We start from the raw sequence: 20,096 nt of genomic DNA, 5'->3' as shown, positions 1-20,096 counted from the left end.
TGCTTGGCACCAGATATACTAAAGGTTAATTTTCCAACCCAACCCCATATACACACATTTTTCAGCATAACATTTTTGAAGGTTGAAGCAAGATACATTCCTTCATTTCTTCAAAAGTGTAAGGAAATGATGGTAAAGACATGAGGTTGCAGACACAAGAGAAAGGTAAGTCAAAAATTAGGTGCATGCAATGTCCCTATGTAATTCAGTCACTGAATAAAAAAACTTAGACCGACTACTTTAAAACTCTTTGTAGACCATGTATAAAATATAGACGAAAACAGTTGCTACAAGTTCATAAGAAAGTTGTCCTTGGGGTCCACACTAAAGCCCCTGCAATGCTGACATTTTAGCAGCTAAATTCTTTTTAGTAGACCCACAAGAGACTCATCTGAGACAGAATTTTCCTATTTATCATGAGGTCTTGTTGTATCATGGTACCAATTATTTTAAATGAACACCAGTCAGAATGGCTAAAATTAACAAGTCAGGAAATAACAGATGCTGGTGAGTATGTGGAGAATGGGGAACCCTCCTACACTGTTGGTGGGAATGCAAACTGGTACAACCACTTGGAAAACAGCATGGAGGTTCCTCAAAATGTTGAAAATAGAGCTACCTTATGACCCAGCAATCGCACTATTGGGTGTTTACCCTAAAGATACAAATGTAGTGATCCGAAGGGGCACATGCACCCGAATGTTTATAGCAGCAATATCCACAATAGCCAAACTATAGAAAGAACCTAGATGTCCATCAACAAATGAATGGATAAAGAAGATGTGGGGTGTATGTGTGTGTGTGTGTATGTATATATAATGGAATACTATGCAGCCATCGAAAGAAATGAAATCTTGCCATTTGCAATGACGTGGATGGAACTAGAGGGTATTGTGCTGAGCGAAATAAGCCAATCAGAGAAAGACAATTATCATATAATCTCCCTGATATGAAGAATTTGAGATGCAACATGGGGGGTTTGGGGGGTAGAGAAGGAAAAAGTGAAAAAAGATGGGATCGGGAGGGAGACAAACCATAAGAGACTCTTAATCTCACAAAACAAACTGAGGGTTTCTGGGGGGAGGGGGATAGGGAGAGGGTGGCTGGGTTATGGACATTGGGGAGGGTATGTGCTATGGTGAGTGCTGTGAAGTGTGTAAACCTGGCGATTCCACAGACCAGTACCCCTGGGGCTAATAATAGATTGTATGTTAATAAAAAATTAAAAATTAAAAAAAAAACTATTCCTGGTCTAGATTTTAAATGAACTCAATATCTTCCAATGGATTTGCCTTCCAATATACCATATAAAATTGCATTTGCCTCCTCCTCCCACATTCTCGTTTCATTATTTTCTTATGTTTTGAAACAAAATTGTATTTTTTAAAAGATTTTATTTATTTACTTGAGAGAGAGCAAGCGAGAGAGAGCACAAGGCGGCAGTGGTGGGGCAGAGGGAAAGGAAAAAGCAGACTCCCCGCTGAGCAGAGAGCCCAATGCAGGGCTCGATCCCAGGACCCCAAGATCATGACCTGAACCCCAAGATCATGACTCTATACCTATTGAGCCACCCAGGTGCCCCTGAAACATAACTATTTTAAATTACCAGTAGCGACAGCAAAGTAAATAGCAGCTTGATACTAGTACTTTATGAGAGTCTGGTGCCAGTTGAGACATAAGCATTACGCTTCTAAACCATTGTTTAGCTCCAAAAATAAAGAAAACCCCACCGACAGCTCTGAGCGGTGTGCAGGGCATTTATGACACTATTTCCTAAGACTGGGCATTCTGGAAAACCCCAAGATCTCCACTGTGCCAAAGGAGAAATTCACGGGGTATGAGTAAATGTATATGTCTTCCTTCTCTCGGTACCTGAAGAAAAGTAATCTAAATGCACACGTTTCTGGAAGCAACGTGCACTAGGGACCACCACAATACCCTCATGATGGAACTCCAGCAGAAGACAGACCGCGGAGCTGAAGTTCACCACACTGAGCTCCAGGGGTTCTCTGGCTTCTGACCACAGCACTCCAACCATCCTTCCGTCCACAGCCACATGCTATCTAGAGAAGGAAAGCATGCACCTGCAAGCAGGGCCAACGCCCCCAAGGCACTTTACCTTGTTCTGCTCACACACATACTGTATCCTCAGAGTGTCCATGGCTCTGATCATGGCTTGCATGGCGGTGAATATGTTTTGGTAAACCAGCTTCGTGAACCCCTTTCTATCTTCATCGCTGTAACCGGACCCATGGATTATTCTCATTTGCTTGATAAAGGTGCTTTTGCCACTTTCACCAGTTCCTGGTAAGACAACACAAGGGGGAAAACACAGTCAGTGGTCTTTGAAAGGAGCACGCTGAGAAAGAAAGACCCTCCTGGCCATGTTGGTCTATATTATGAAGAATAGGTTGATTGGGTGAACATGAACTTGGAAAGGGCCTGCCAGTAGTATAGTGGTAGTATCCTAGACACCAGGCAGAGGGGTCCCTATCTTCTACCCTGTGCTTTAGAAGGTCTGATGTATCTCTCACTCTCCCTCTCTTACTCTAACACACACACACACACACACACACACACACACACACAATTTACTACAGGTACATGAGTGTCTCTGTGCCTTGGAGTAATTCTAACCATCAGCTCTTGAAACTAACACTGTCTTGGCCCCAGGGAACTGCTTCCCCACATCCCTTGTCCCGAGCTCCTTCTGACAATAGGCAAATATGTCCAAACATTTGAGGGTTTCATCACTGTCAATACAGCAGTGGCGGTGATGGAGGTTGCCTCAGAGCTCGGGGAGCATTTGAGCAAGAGGACAGAAGTCTGATTCACCTGCTCATTCCTGCCTTTCGGATAGTGATCCTTGCACAGTCAATCACCATCCCCAGTTTTGCCAACTGTCTGTATTCTTGTTCCTCCTCTCATTTCACTTTGTAGCTCAGGAGCTCCTCCAAAGTCACAACCCCTGCACATGGCACCTGAGGAACAGTTTACGCATCAAACCATTCCTACTACTCTAAATTGGTAGGGATGTCCAGACAGGATGTGTGAAATATGATGCCAGGACTTCATGTTAATATCACACTGAGCTATTGCATAAAAAGACAACGAGAGTTGTAGTTCAATGAAAGAGATTGATATGATGCAACTGAAATATTTTCTAACATTTTCTGTGATAACTTGTACCCAAAATGAATATAATGTTACATGTCAATTATATCTCAATAAAAAAAGATAATTTATTGTACGAGATCCCATTACCATGTTTGCTTTCTCGCTCCTCCTGCAAACTCACAACCACAAGTTATGTTCTATTTGGGGTCCATTTTTGAATCTGAATATTGCTTTAAGGATTTTGTAACAATTCAGGTTGGTATGCCCTGATCGGGGCAAATTCCAGATTGAAATTAATGAGAAACTATCTCACAACTAAAATGATTCAAGATAAATTCTAACTTTGAACAGGAGAGTTGTACAGTAGTCAAAATATATTTTAACAAAGCTATTGCAAAAAAGTTGTCTCAGTATTTCTGTAAAAAGAACACAACTTACATGAATATCTTAATTAAAATATACTTGTTGGCTTTTCTATAAGGGCAGCAAAAATAGAATATGGTTCTATTCTATTAGAATAGAGAATGATTAATTGGAATAGAATATGTGGAATAGAAAATGATTAATTAAAAAATCTTTACTATTCACCCATCTCTCATTGACCCAACAGAATACCCAGACAGTGCAATGATAGATAAATTCAATCATCTTTGATACTTTGCTGACTCTGAGTCACATAAAAACCACAGTTGTACACATCTTTTTTGACATTTTAGTTATGAAGACATGTTCATCATGGTAAGAGGATAGAACATATTGACAGCAGTTCGTTAGCTTGATTATAATCTGGACTTACAGGATGTGGGTCTCTGTGTGGACTCTTACATGGGCCTATCACAAGAGCCCTGAGAAGCACTTAAGGGACTTGCTCAATTTCTCCACATGGATAGTTGAGATACACTTGTTAGTGTTTGATAAGAATTTTCTTCACAAGAAAAATGTTCCTTTAGATTAACCTTTTCAGAACACAAACCTGCTTTTCTATCTCCCCAACCTCACTCAGAAACCTCAACAGCTACCTTCTCAGCCTGCTCAGGAAGAAAGACAAACCTCCTCACTATGGCCACCACAGCTGTGTGGTCTGCCCCCTCGGTCTTCACCGGCCTCCTCTCACACAGGCTTCCTTCCACCCTCTGCTTTCTGGCACACTGACTTCTTGCAGATCTTCCCTTCTCACCGCTTTGGCTCATGCTCTGCATGTTCCTGGAATGGTCTTCCTTTGTCCCACTCGCCTTGGCTCTTGGCCTGGCCTCCCTAACGAAGTCAGGTTCCCCGACTGGAGGTTCTCATGGTACCAGTTGTAGCACATGTTCTGGCTGCACGTTTGCCCATTAAAATTATTCTCTATTTGACACGCATCTTCCCTGCCAGCCCCTGAGCTCCATAACGGGAGAGGGCGGCCATGTTTGTTTTTACTCACACTGTCTCCCCTTGTGCCAGGATAATGTCTGACAATGGGCACATACTTAATAACTTTTAAATTACTTTAAATTGTGGTAAAATTGACATATGATTTACCATCTTCATCATTTTTAAGTGTTCATATCCTAAGTGTTAGTACATTATAGAGATTATACCTTGTATAATCTCCAGAATTCTTCCTCTTGCACACGCATTAAACAACTCCCCCTGACTCCCTGCTCCAACTCCTGGGGACCACCATTCTACTTTCTGTCTCTATGCATGTGACTACTCTAGATACCTAATAAAAGCAGGATCACATCAATATCTGTCTTTTCATGTCTGGCTTATTTCACTTAGCATAATGTCCTCAAGGTTTGTTCAAGATGTTGCATGTGACTGGATTTCCTTCCTCTTAAAGACCTGAATAATATAGCAGTATTTTTTGAGTACATGATAGTAATTAAGAATATACCCAATCTCAATTACCTGGATACTACAGGTAAGGGCCACAGGGTAGGTTATCCTCTCTCAACCACCCAATGAGCTCTGTGAGTGGCATGACTTCAACCATAGCAGGAACCACCACAAAAGTGGCCAAAGAGGAGGCTTATCCTGATTCTCTGTGACCCCTTCTGGTTTACTCCTCCTTCCCAATATTGGCAACTATTTTGGTAGTCACTGTGTGGCAGCTATTTTATACAAACGAAGTCCTATCTTCTTGCAAACACCCTGCAATGTTTGTACTCTCACCTTTGTTTTACAGATTAAAAAAAAATACTGGGGCTTACCAGATTTCTATTGACAGATGAATGGATAAAGAAGATGTAATACACAAACACAACACACACACACACACGAACACACAGAGGAATATTACTCAGCCATCAAAAAGAATGAAATCTTGCCATTTGCAATGATGTGGCTGGACTAGACGGTATTATGCTAAGCAAAATAAGAGAAAGACAAATACCATATGATTTCACTTATATGTGGAATTTAAGAAACAAAACAGATGAACACAGGGGAAGGGAAGGAAAAATAAAATAAGATGAAAATTGAGAGGGAAGCAAACCGTAAGAGATGTCTAACTCTAGGAAACAAACTGAAGGCTGCTGGAAGGGAGGTAGGTGGGGGGAGGGCTAACTGGGTGATGGACATTAAGAAGGACACTTGATGTAATGACACTGGGTTTTATATGCAACTGATCAATCACCAAATTCTACCTCTGAAGCTAAAAAAGGAAGGAAGGAAGGAAGGAAGGAGGAGAGAAGAAAGGAGAGAAGAGAGAAAAGGAGAGAAAGAAAGGAAGAAAAAAGAAAGAAAAAGAAAAGGAAACTTGGGGCTCCGATTAGTTAAGTGGTCTCTGCAAAACCATACCATTAGCAAGAGGAAGACAGGGCTTTATTCGATCAGACTAATGACAGACTCTTGTCAGGGAAAAAAGTCAGGGTCATGACCAATAGGACTCAGCTCTATTGGTCTAAGGAAGACAACTGTGAGGTTCACAGCCACACACTGAACCCAAGCTGCCATCTTGCAAACACATGCTTCCAGGCTCAAGGAAGAACCTTCAGACAAGTGAATGTTCTCACAAGCAGCCTCATTGCTACCTCACTTCACCTCTGGAGGCAGAAAAGGTGGGTGCTGTCTTCCTATGTCAGAGATGGGGGAACTGGCTGTGAGTCAGCAAACAAGGCGAGGTTGGGGCCAACAGACAGCTTGGGGCTAAAAGACAGGCTGCTGATGCCTCAGCCTTCAGGTTCACCAAAAGCATCACCTCCCCTGAAGGAACTGTTTTCCCTTCCTTCCCCTCAACAGTCAGGCCACGCCCCTTGGAGCTCTCTAACCCATAGGACACCCCGGTCCCATCCCATAATCTCTTGGGTTTTTTTTTTAATTTTTTTTTTTATTTATTTGACAGAGAGAAATCACAACCAGGCAGAGAGGCAGGCAGAGAGAGAGGAGGAAGCAGACTCCCTGCCGAGCAGAGAGCCCGATGCGGGGCTCGATCCCAGGACCCTGGGATCACGACCTGAGCGGAAGGCAGAAGCTTTAACCACTGAGCCACCCAGGCGCCCCCCCCCCCCCATAATCTCTTGTTTGCAGATCTCTCACTGCTGAGTCCAGCAAGGGTAAAGCTTGAGAGTCACACATTTGGGTACCACGAATATTGCCTGCTACATACTTAGCTGGCCATCAACAGATGGCAAAATGCAGATATGAACGGAACAAATGTGAGAAATCAGTTCTTTTAGAGGTCTTGTATCATGGTCAATCACATAAAAATAAAATATGAATTGTCTAGAGGAAGGCAGTGACATCAGGTGCCCCTGAAGCTACCATTTCATGATGGCTCTTGGCTGCCCAAATCACATACAATAACGTGAGGACCTATGGGGGCTGTATACTGGCTGAACGTGGTCCCAAGTCCCAGATTATATCACATCTCCTTTCTTACAGGATCCTGGGGTCCCTGAATCTCCTTTTGTCTATAACGCTGACATGCATTCTTCTGTTCCATGCCAGCAGGGTTGACCCATTGTCCAGTGCTCCCTTATCCCAAGCAAATACTAATCCTTCTGCATTTTTAGACACCATGAAGCTGACGTCAAAGGAGAGATTATGTAACTATCTCGAGACAAGCTGTGATTTTGGCCCTAAGACCAGAAAGATGACTCAAGACTCAGCCCAAAGTTCTACCAAGGTAGAGAACCTTTTTAGTTATAAAAGACATTCACCTACAAGAGCTTAAAGCCAACCCCATCGCCAGCCTCAAACATAGAAACAGTTTTTAAAAGTCATTGATTTTTCCTTTTGGACAAGGAACATTTCAAAAAGAAAATGCTAAAAATGATTTTAAATGTTCATTTTAAAAAGATATAAACTTATGTGATAAATACCAGTATTTTTAAATACCAGTATTTTTAAATATTCTTCAGGGATGCCTGGGTGGCTCAGCGGGTTAAAGCCTCTGCCTTCGGCTCGGGTCGTGGTCTCAGGGTCCTGGGATCGAGCCCCGCATCGGGCTCTCTGCTTGGCAGGGAGCCTGCTTCTTCCTCTCTCTCTGCCTGCCTCTGCCTGCTTGTGGTCTCTGTCTGTCAAATAAATAAATAAAATCTTAAAAAAAATATTCTTCAGTTCTATATTGCGGTTATTTGGAAAATAAGAAACCAAACATGGAGCAAGAAAGGCCCAATTAAAGGCAAAAAGAGAGGCTGAAAGACATGCTCCACTGGTGACCAAGGTCCAGAGAACAGTCTTGGGGTGGCAGGTCCACAGCCTCTCACGTAAACCACAACCCAACCCAGTTAGAACCTTCTTTGTCCAAAAGGGAAACTGAAAATTAGAGAGATTACATCGTCTATTTAATCTTTGCCCAAGGTCGCTCAGCTTGGAAGGGTTGGGTCTTGGGTCTAAATTAGGGTCTGCGTTGGTATGTGTCTTTCCCATGATAACACCATGTGCTAGTTTTACACTGAGCGTTTCTCCAAATAAATGGTCAAGCCCCACCTCTTATCGTTTTAAGCACAGTCTGGGTCTGGTACTGACATTGCAACACTTGGGGCTTTTTATCTCGAACCCTTCAGAGCTCTGCTCTAATGAGATGTTTCCAGCAGCAGATGGGGGCCATGGAGGGGAGAGAGGTGGGGGTCTCTGTGAAGCTGGGACTGGAACCAACCAGAGGAACCAAGAACCAAGGAATCAAGAAAGTCAAGCCAAGGATCTAAGCTGACTTTCCTCATTTGTTCTCAGCAGAAACTCAACACTCATACACGAAGTGCAACTGTTTGTTCTGTTCAAGTAAAAGATCTAAAGTATATGATTTTTAGAATGAATATTATTGGTGACCGGAGAATTAGGTGACTTAGCTTTTACCTCCCATCTAATCATGTTTTAGAAGGTGTGGTTTGGGTCCGAAGCTTTTGTTTCTTGTGTCTTTGTCACCAGGCTACAGCAGATCGTGAGGACAACGGGACCCCTCACTCTGGGTGCAGCTTTCTATTTTACAGGGAGGGGGAAAGCCTTCGGCTGGAAGGTGAACTTTGGTGGCAGGCTACCAAGGGATTCAATGGGAAGTGACAAGGGAGAGTGGAAGAGGGGCAGAGGTGAGGGGAGCAGAGGAGCCCACAGACTGAAAGGACTTTCACTCCTGGACCCAACGCTGTTAAAACATCAGATAGGTAAAGCAATAAAACTAATTCCATTTCTAGATTCTGTTCCAAATATTAATAAAGGAAATGGCTCTTTTCCCCATTTAGTTTTTACTTCAATGTTTTCATATTTGGAGGAAAAAAAAAACAACAACCAACCATGGCTATAAGTACTTTTAAACTTTCATTATGTTTGAGGTCGCCATCATCCTACTACAAGTGTCCTCTGTAATGAAATCAGCGGATAACGTCTCAGTAAGGCCCTGTGGCCAGTAACAGAATCGCCCCAGAGGTTCCAGGACCCATTCTCTTGTTCTCTGGCTCAAACTGCGCCTCAAATAAGGCTCACATACTCCCCTGAGTCTCTCACTATTAAGCTCTGCCTGGGCTCTCTGCCTTTCCCCAGCCCCTTAAATAGGAATTATTTCCTTTCCCAGAATAGCCACTCTGAGTGGTTAAACTGAACACACATAGCTTGCTACTGTAGCATGCTTGGCATACACCATATGCGTTCATTCTATTTCATATAATTTATGTTCTATTTCAAGTTAAAACTCACCCCTACAGGCCTTTTGTTTTCTGTGGGTGAGGCAAATGTACCTTCGACCTTGCGGGTCTGCAGGCTATCCTACAAGACCCCTGCCACTGGCATTTATTTCATCACAATCTCCCAAAAGTCCATCATCTGCAAACCCATCTTGCGATTTTTTTTTTACCATACTCATACACCACCTATATGATTTTTTATTATTTAGGAGAAATTTATACTCAAATAAGTTTGTTATGAAAGGAAACATGAATATTGTAAGTGAAAAACCAGTGCCATTTGCCATGATTAATCCAATTAAATGTATTATAACAAAGTAAGCCTACAGCAATATTCTAGCTAAAAACATCCTGCCTAGGAGTGATCCAGGTATCACATTTGGTAAATAATACACACAAATTATTATCTTCTTTATACGAAAATTGCCTTTTTTACTTAAAGGAATCTCCCCCCCTTTTTCCTCTAGAGACTTCTAGAATCCTACCCATGAACATCATCCAAATGCAAAAACAAAAACAATCCCCCCCCAAAAAAAACCCGAGGGTTAAAACTCATGTTACTGAAAAGGGGCCAACAAAATGCCTCAGCACTAAAATTCTAAACTCTGAGATTTGAGTAAGCAATGTGAGACTCAACTTTCAGCTTAATTTTAAATACAGAAAAGCTCATGGGGAAAAGAAAAAAAAAAGTTGCTTTTTAGGAGCCAAGAGGGAACAGAGGCCAAAGCAAAATAAATCCTTTGCAAGTGAAGACCAAGGACATCTGAACAGTAAGCCAATTGTTCTGGAGTTCACCTACAATCTTTTGTAAAGACAGCCTCCCCAGGAGCCAAAGCAAGAGGCTGATAAAGCCTTCTTAGATGGGCAGAGCCGTCTCCAATATTCTGGAATGTTTTCTGAAACCATCTGTAAGAAGCCATTGTTTTTTAGCTCAGCTTTACAGAAGATAAAAACAGAACAAAATAGAAATCAAAACATTTGAATGGAGACACAATTCTGGAGGTTGGTATAAATGGTCTGAGACCTACAGGCAGACGAGGGTGTGGACCTACAGAGGTGATGGGCAGGCGGGCTCTGTAGGGCCTTACTGCCCTTATTTCTCTGCTATCTCTGGAGCCTTAAACACAGCACGCAGTAGGAACGTAAGGAACCCATATTTGTAAAGGGCTATCTGTTGACTAAGACAAACACGATGATCATGATTTTCAAAAAGCAATAGGAAGTAGGTTTGTCTGCCTAAGAGAAGGTTCAGGACCTGGACGGGTCTGTTGAGTAGACAAAACCCACCCTCTCTCCGCCCCCAGAAAGGAGCAGGTGCCCTGCAGCTTGCCCTTCCTGGCGAGGATATGAGGGACCCGGGGCCAGCCAGGTAGGGAGGCTCAGGTTCTATAGAATGGTTTTCTGGTAGTGGGATAGATGAGTTTAAAAATTCTTTACATAGGGAGGAGTCAAGATGGCGGAGAAGTAGCAGCCTGAGACTACATCAGGTAGCAGGAGATCAGCTCGATAGCTTATCTAAACATTGAAAACACCTACAAATCCAACGGGAGAGCAAAGAGAAGAACAGCAACTCTAGAAACAGAAAATCAACCACTTTCTGAAAGAACCTGTTTTTATCCCCTTTCTCCCCCCCCACAATTTGGGGTCTCTTCTCATTTGGTTACAGCGCATTTTTCTGGGGTCTTTGCCACCCTTTTAGTATTTTATTTGCTCCTTCATATCCTCTTATCTGGACAAAATGACAAGGCGGAAAAATCACCACAAACAAAAGAACAAGAGACAGTACCAAAGGCTAGGGACCTAATCAACACAGACATTGGTAATATGTCAGATCAAGAGTTCAGAATGACGATTCTGAACATTCTAGCCGGGCTTGAAAAAGGCATGGAAGATATTAGAGAAACCCTCTCTGGAGGTATTAAAGCCCTTTCTGGAGAAATTAAAGAACTAAAATCTAACCAAGTTGAAATCAAAAAAGCTATTAATGAGGTGCAATCAAAAATGGAGGCTCTCACTGCTAGGATAAATGAGGCAGAAGAAAGAATTAGTGATATAGAAGACCAAATGACAGAGAATAAAGAAGCCAAACAAAAGAGGGACAAACAGCTACTGGACCATGAGGGGAGAATTCGAGAGATAAGTGACACCATAAGACGAAACAACATTAGAATAATTGGGATTCCAGAAGAAGAAAAAACAGAGAGGGGAGCAGAAGGTCTATTGGAGAGAATCATTGGAGAGAATTTCCCTAATATGGCAAAGGGAACAAGCATCAAAATCCAGGAGATGCAGAGAACCCCCCTCAAAGTCAACAAGAATAGGTCCACACCCCGTCACCTAATAGTAAAATTGACAAGTCTTAGTGACAAAGAGAAAATCCTGAAAGCAGCCCGAGAAAAGAAGTCTGTAACATACAATGGTAAAAATATTAGATTGGCAGCAGACTTATCCACAGAGACCTGGCAGGCCAGGAAGAGCTGGCATGATATATTCAGAGCACTCAACGAGAAAAACATGCAGCCAAGAATACTCTATCCAGCTAGGCTATCATTGAAAATAGAAGGAGAGATAAAAAGCTTCCAGGACAAACAAAAACTGAAAGAATTTGCAAACACCAAACCAGCTCTACAGGAAATATTGAAAGCGGTCCTCTAAGCAAAGAGAGAGCCTAAAAGTAGTAGATCAGAAAGGTACAGAGACAATATACAGTAACAGTCACCTTACAGACTAGTAATGGCACTAAATTCACATCTCTCAATAGTTACCCTGAATGTTAATGGGCTAAATGCCCCAATCAAAAGACACAGGGTATCAGAATGGATAAAAAAACAAAACCCATCAGTATGTTGCCTACAAGAAACTCATTTTAGACGCGAAGACACCTCCAGATTTAAAGTGAGGGGGTGGAAAACAATTTACCATGCTAATGGGCATCAGAAGAAAGCTGGGGTGGCAATCCTTATATCAGATCAATTAGATTTTAAGCCAAAGACTATAATAAGAGATGAGGAAGGACACTATATCCTACTCAAAGGGTCTGTCCAACAAGAAGATCTAACAATTTTAAATATCTATGCCCCTAACGTGGGAGCAGCCAACTATATAAACCAATTAATAACAAAATCAAAGAAACACATCAATAATAATACAATAATAGTAGGGGACTTTAACACTCCCCTCACTGAAATGGACAGATCATCCAAGCAAAAGATCAACAAGGAAATAAAGGCCATAAATGACACACTGGACCAGATGGACATCACAGATATATTCAGAACATTTCATCCCAAAGCAACAGAATACACATTCTTCTCTAGTGCACATGGAACCTTCCCCAGAATAGATCACATCCTGGGTCACAAAGCAGGTCTCAACCGATATCAAAAGATTAGGATCATTCCCTGCATATTTTCAGACCACAATGCTCTGAAGCTAGAACTCAATCACAAGAGGAAAGCTGGAAAGAACCCAAATACATGGAGACTAAACAGCATCCTTCTAAAGAATGAATGGGTTAACCAGGAAATTAAAGAAGAATTGAAAAAATTCATGGAAACAAATGATAATGAAAACACAACAGTTCAAAATCTGTGGGACACAGCAAAGGCAGTCCTGAGAGGAAAATATATAGTGGTACAAGCCTTTCTCAAGAAACAAGAAAGGTCTCAAGTACACAACCTAACCCTACACGTAAAGGAGCTGGAGAAAGAACAAGAAAGAAACCCTAAACCCAGCAGGAGAAGAGAAATCATAAAGATCAGAGCAGAAATCAATGAAATAGAAACCAAAAAAACAATAGAAAAAATCAATGAAACTAGGAGCTGGTTCTTTGAAAGAATCAATAAGATTGATAAACCCCTGGCCAGACTCATCAAAAAGAAAAGAGAAAGGACCCAAATCAATAAAATCATGAATGAAAGAGGAGAGATCACAACTAACACCAAAGAAATACAGACAATTATAAGAACATACTATGAGCAACTCTACGCCAACAAATTGGACAATCTGGAAGAAATGGATGCATTCCTAGAGACATATAAACTACCACAACTGAACCAGGAAGAAATAGAAAACCTGAACAGGCCCATAACCAGTAAGGAGATTGAAACAGTCATCAAAAATCTCCAAACAAACAAAAGCCCAGGGCCAGACGGCTTCCCAGGGGAATTCTACCAAACATTTAAAGAAGAACTCATTCCTATTCTCCTGAAACTGTTCCAAAAAATAGAAATGAAAGGAAAACTTCCAAACTCATTTTATGAGGCCAGCATCACCTTGATCCCAAAACCAGACAAGGATCCCACCAAAAAGAGAACTACAGACCAATATCCTTGATGAACACAGACGCAAAAATTCTCGCCAAAATACTAGCCAATAGGATTCAACAGTACATTAAAAGGATTATTCACCACGATCAAGTGGGATTTATTCCAGGGCTGCAGGGTTGGTTCAACATCCGCAAATCAATCAATGTGATACAACACATTAATAAAAGAAAGAACAAGAACCATATGATCCTCTCAATAGATGCTGAAAAAGCATTTGACAAAGTACAGCATCCCTTCCTGACCAAACCTCTTCAAAGTGTAGGGATAGAGGGCACATACCTCAATATTATCAAAGCCATCTATGAAAAACCCACCGCAAATATCATTCTCAATGGAGAAAAACTGAAAGCTTTTACGCTAAGGTCAGGAACACGGCAGGGATGTCCATTATCACCACTGCTATTCAACATAGTACTAGAAGTCCTAGCCTCAGCAATCAGACAACAAAAAGAAATTAAAGGCATCCAAATTGGTAAAGAAGAAGTAAAACTATCACTCTTCGCAGATGATATGATACTATATGTGGAAAACCCAAAAGACTCCACTCCAAAACTGCTAGAACTTGTACAGGAATTCAGTAAAGTGTCAGAATATAAAATCAATGCACAGAAATCAGTTGGATTTCTGTACACCAACAACAAGACAGAAGAAAGAGAAATTAAGGAGTCAATCCCATTTACGATTGTACCCAAAACTATAAGATACCTAGGAATAAACCTAACCAAAGAGGCTAAGAATCCATACACAGAAAACTATAAAGTACTCATGAAAGAAATTGAGGAAGACACAAAGAAATGGAAAAATGTTCCATGCTCCTGGATTGGAAGAATAAATATTGTGAAAATGTCTATGCTACCTAAAGCAATCTACACATTTAATGCAATCCCTATCAAAATACCATCCATTTTTTTCAAAGAAATGGAACAAATAATCCTAAAATTTATATGGAACCAGAAAAGACCTCGAATAGCCAAAGGAATATTGAAAAAGAAAGCCAAAGTGGGTGGCATCACAATTCCGGACTTCAAGCTCTATTACAAAGCTGTATCATCAAGACAGCATGGTACTGGCACAAAAACAGACATATAGATCCATGGAACAGAATAGAGAGCCCAGAAATAGACCCTCAACTCTATGGTCAACTAATCTTCGACAAAGCAGGAAAGAATGTCCAATGAAAAAAAGACAGCCTCTTCAATAAATGGTGCTGGGAAAATTGAACAGCCACATGCAGAAAAATGAAATTGGACCACTTCCTTACACCACACATGAAAATAGACTCCAAATGGATGAAGGACCTCAATGTGAGAAAGGAATCCATCCAAATCCTTGAGGAGAACGCAGGCAGCAACCTCTTCGACCTCAGCCGTAGCAACATCTTCCTAGGAACAACAGCAAAGGCAAGGGAAGCAAGGGCAAAAATGAACTATTGGGATTTCATCAAGATCAAAAGCTTTTGCACAGCAAAGGGAACAGTTAACAAAACCAAAAGACAACTGACAGAATGGGAGAAGATATTTGCAAACGACATATCAGACAAAGGGCTAGTATCCAAAATCTATAAGGAACTTAGCAAACTCAACACCCAAAGAACAAACAATCCAATAAAGAAATGGGCAGAGGACATGAACAGACATTTCTGCAAAGAAGACATCCAGATGGCCAACAGACACATGAAAAAGTGCTCCACGTCACTCGGCATCAGGGAAATACAAATCAAAACCACAATGAGATATCACCTCACACCAGTCAGAATGGCTAAAATTAACAAGTCAGGAAACAACAGATGCTGGCGAGGATGTGGAGAAAGGGGAACCCTCCTCCACTGTTGGTGGGAATGCAAGCTGGTGCAACCACTCTGGAAAACAGCATGGAGGTTCCTCAAAATGTTGAAAATAGAACTACCCTATGACCCAGCAATTGCACTACTGGGTATTTACCCTAAAGATACAAACATAGTGATCTGAAGGGGCACGTGTACCCGAATGTTTATAGCAGCAATGTCTACAATAGCCAGACTATGGAAAGAACCTAGATGTCCATCAACAGATGAATGGATCAAGAAGAGGTGGTATATATACACAATGGAATACTATGCAGCCATCAAAAGAAATGAAATCTTGCCATTTGCGACGACGTGGATGGAACTAGAGCGTATCATGCTTAGTGAAATAAGTCAATCGGAGAAAGACAACTATCATATGATCTCCCTGATATGAGGACATGGAGAAGCAACATGGGGGGTTAGGGGGATAGGAGAAGAATAAATGAAACAAGATGGGATTGGGAGGGAGACAAACCATAAATGACTCTTAATCTCACAAAACAAACTGGGGGTTGCTGGGGGGAGGTGGGATTGGGAGAGGGGGAGGGGGCTATGGACATTGGGGATGGTATGTGCTATCGTGAGTGCTGTGAAGTGTGTAAACCTGGCGATTCAGACCTGTACCCCTGGGGATAAAAATACATTATATGTTTATTTAAAAAAAAAAATTGGAGGGGGAGGCGAACCATAAGAGACTACGGACTCTGAAAAACAATCTGAGGGTTTTGAAGGGTCAGGGGTGGGAGGTTGGGGGAACAGGTGGTGGGTAATGGGGAGGGCACGTTTTGCATGGAGCACTGGGTGTTGTGCAAAAACAATGAATACTGTTACGCTGAAAAAATAAATAAAATGGAAAAAAAAATTCTTTACATAAAATTGTTAGGCAGGATCAGCAAGGAAGGCTGCCCAGGGAGAGTGTCTCAACTTGGGGCTTTCTGGCTCCTATAACTCACAGCTGACCTTGGGAAGGAGCCACTCCACATAGTAGGAGTTTCTGCACCTGTGAGTGTTACAGCCCTGGTGCTTGTTGTTCTCAAGATACCAATGGATGACGGCATCTGGCTAACATTGGGGAACATTCCAAAAGATTTCTTGCTGTGACATTGGAATGAATGTTTGTGTTCCACCAAAATTCATCTGTTGAAAACCTAATGCCCATGGTGATGGCCTTAAAGGGGCCTTTGGGAGGTGATTAGGTCATGAGGATAGAGCCCTCATGAATGGGATTCATGCCTTAATCAGAGAGACCCCAGAGAGTTCCCTCACTCCTTCCACCATGTGAGGACATAAGGAGAAGTCTGGAACCTTGAACTGAGTGCTCACTAGAATCAGACCATAGGGACACCCTGATCTCTGAATTCTTGCAGGAACCTAGGAATATCCATTTTAACCACAACTCCAGGGATTTTTAACACACCCAGGCCACAAACACTTCGGAAAGCACTTTTCCAAGGCTCTTTCGAAGGTACCATCCACTAACACAATCTACCTGGGAGAGGAATGCTCAAGATTTTATATCTTATTTGATTTAGTTGGTGGGGTTTTATACCAAGCTGCAAATTAATTTCTGCATAAATAAAATATTCCCCACGGGAGCTCTGTTTTTCAATTTCTAGAGGGAAAACACTTTTAGCGTGCCATAAAGATTCACTTATTCAAGTTAACCCTGTCTCCTTCTGCCCAGCCCCCATGTCACCATCACAACCATGTCACCTTCTCCAGCTTCTGTGCTTGCAAACAGAGGAGGTGCCAGTTTTCACCATAAAAGGAGAAGCAGCAATGTTCTATGAACAGAGAACTGGAAACAACTAAAGACAGGGTTCATGGCCACTCTCTCAACAGAAGAGGGGAATACAAGGTTTTTGAAACAAAAAGGGGAAGCTGCAAGAAATTAAGTGAGGAGGTTCAGTAAACAGTTTGAGATTTAAAAAAATGACAATGAAACAATGGGGGAATTCAAAGATGCCTTGTATTTTATAGTCTTTCTCTTTCACATGAACCTGCAAAATCATCTTTATTGACTCACCAAGACGAGCAGGATTCCTAACAATTCCAATGGCAATTCCTGCCATTTTCCATCACCTTTGATCCCCATTTTGTTGAAGAAGGTATTTAAGTTCAAACATGACTTCTGAGTTCTTATATCAAGGCAAAGCCAAAAGTCATGCTAACAATGGTAAGCACAAAGAATTTCTGAATAATTGTTCTGATTTTCAAAAACCATGTACTTCTCACAGTTGTCATAAGTATATTTCAAAGTTCAAGGAAATGGGACAAGGCAAAATTTACTCTAAATTGAGTATTTACCTACACAACCAAATTTCTCTAATTTGTTCTAAATGGGTATTCTGGGCGCCTGGATGGCTTAGTCATTAAGCGTCTGCCTTTGACATACAAATGGCTAACAGACACATGAAAAAATGTTCATCATCATTAGCCATCAGGGAAATTCAAATCAAAACCACATTGAGGGGCGCCTGGGTGGCTCAGTGGTTTAAGCCACTGCCTTCGGCTCAGGTCATGATCTCAGGGGCCTGGGATCGAGTCCCGCATCGGGCTCTCTGCTCCCTGCTCCACAGGGAGCCTGCTTCCCTCTCACTCTCTCTCTGCCTGCCTCTCTGCCTACCTCTCTGCCTAGTTGTGATCTCTCTCTGTCAAATACATAAATAAAATCTTTAAAAAAAAAAAACCACATTGAGATACCACCTTACACCAGTTAGAATGTCCAAGATTAACAAGACAGTAAACAACGTGTGCCGGAGAGGATGTGGAGAAAGGGGAACCCTCTTATGCTGTTAGTGGGAATGCAAGTTGGTGCAGCCACTTTGGAAAACAGTGTTTTTTCCTTAAGAAAAGTTTAATTTCCTTAAGAAATTATAGAAATTAAGTTTAATTTCCTTAAAAAATTAAGAATAGAGCTTCCCTATGACCCTGCAAATGCATTACTGAGTATTTACCCCAAAGATACAGATGTAGTGAAAAGAAGGGCCATATGTACCCCAATGTTCATAGCAGCAATGACCACAGTCACCAAACTGTGGAAAGAGACAAGATGTCCTTCAACAGATGAAAGGATAAAGAAGATATGGCCCATATATACAATGGAATATCATGCCTCCATCAGAAAGGATGAATACCCAACTTTTGTATCAACATGGACAGGACTGGAAGAGATTATGCTGAGTGAAACAAGTCAAGCAGAGAGAGTCAATTGTCATATGGTTTCACTTACTTGTGGAGCATAGGGAATAACATGGAGGACAAGAGGAGATGAGGAGAAGTGAGTTGGGGGGAAACTGGAGGGGGAGATGAACCATGAGAGACTGTGGACTCTAAGAAACAAACAGGGTTTTGGAGGGGCAGGGAGTGGTGAGTTGGGTGAGCCTAGTGGTGGGTACATATTGCATGGAGCACTGGGTGTGGTGCATAAACAATGAATTTTGGAACACTGGAAAAAAAAAAAAAGCATCTGCCTTTGGCTCAGGTCATGATCCCAGGGTCCTGGGATCAAGCCCCGCATGGGGCTCTCTGCTCATCGGGAAGCCTGCTTCTCTCTCTCCCACTTCCCCAGCCTGAATACACTCTTGCTGTCTGTCAAATAAATAAATAAAATCTTTTTTTAAAAAGTGGTATTCTTTAAAAATGTGATAAAATTTGTTTGCCTTGGTATTAACTGCTTTATTTCAGGAAACAGTTGTCACTGATTACACGTCATTGATCTCTTGTAGGTAGTCCCATGATTCAGAGGTCTTCGTTACTTACAAATATTATTACTGACCTTCCATAAAGACTTACACAATTTCATTCATTCTGTGGCAACAGGTGATCTGTAACACATTACACAGAATCCAGAAAAGTAACAGTTTACAGAAGTAACAGTATACAGGAGCTTAAGAATCAAATGCTTATTAGTGACAAAATTCTCTTCTGGCAGAGGCCCTAAACACCAATTATTTTTCTCTAAAAATGGAAAACTATTCAAATAAACTCTATGGTTGACAGGTAAAATATTAGCAATTTCATTAGAAGTACAACTCATCTCACTTGGAAAGGAGGGTCACGAGATCGCTTTCTGCTCTATGATTCTGACTCATCATTGGTTTCCTTTCCAAAAAGACAAATTGTAAGCAATTTCATAAATAATTTTAGAATCTTCTACTGTTCACCACTCCTCCTGAAAAGTAACATTTTCCCCCTATTCTTACAGAAACATTCACCAAGAAGTCATAACACCAGGGCACAGATAAGACTTTGGCTTCTCAACTTCTGAAAGAACAAGTAGTATTTTTTTTTCCTTTTTCAAGTTTTTATTTCTTTTTTTTTTTTTTTTTTGGTTTTTTTTTTTTAAAGATTTTATTTATTTATTTGACAGAGAGAGAGATCACAAGTAGGCAGAGAGGCAGACAGAGAGAGAGAGAGAGGGAAGCAGGTTCCCTGCTGAGCAGAGAGCCTGATGCGGGACTCGATCCCAGCACCCTGGGATCATGACCTGAGCCGAAGGCAGCGGCTTAACCCACTGAGCCACCCAGGCGCCCTCAAGTTTTTATTTCAATTCCAATTAATTAACATACAGTGTAGTGTTAGTTTCATATGTAGAATTTAGTGATTAGACACTTTTTTTTTTTTTTTAAGTAGACTCCATGCCCAGGGTGGAACCCAACGCAGGGTTTGGACTCACCGCACTGAGATCAAGACTTGAGCTGAGATCAAGAGTCAGAGGTGTAA

At 41.5% G+C, this 20,096-nt stretch overlaps 1 protein-coding gene across 1 annotated transcript in view; it reads right to left on the bottom strand.

The window, feature by feature from the left end:
• The window catches only part of LOC123952888 (guanine nucleotide-binding protein subunit alpha-14), a 199,744-nt gene that overhangs the window by 83,077 nt on the left and 96,571 nt on the right, over positions 1-20,096 (bottom strand). The window contains exon 2 of the mRNA XM_046022506.1: positions 2,120-2,304. Within this exon, the coding sequence (XP_045878462.1) occupies positions 2,120-2,304 (185 nt within the window). The remainder of the gene's footprint in view (positions 1-2,119; positions 2,305-20,096) is intronic.

This window comes from Meles meles, chromosome 11, assembly GCF_922984935.1.
Source record: "Meles meles chromosome 11, mMelMel3.1 paternal haplotype, whole genome shotgun sequence".
NCBI lineage: Eukaryota > Metazoa > Chordata > Mammalia > Carnivora > Mustelidae > Meles > Meles meles.
This window is presented reverse-complemented; position numbering and strand designations above follow the sequence as displayed.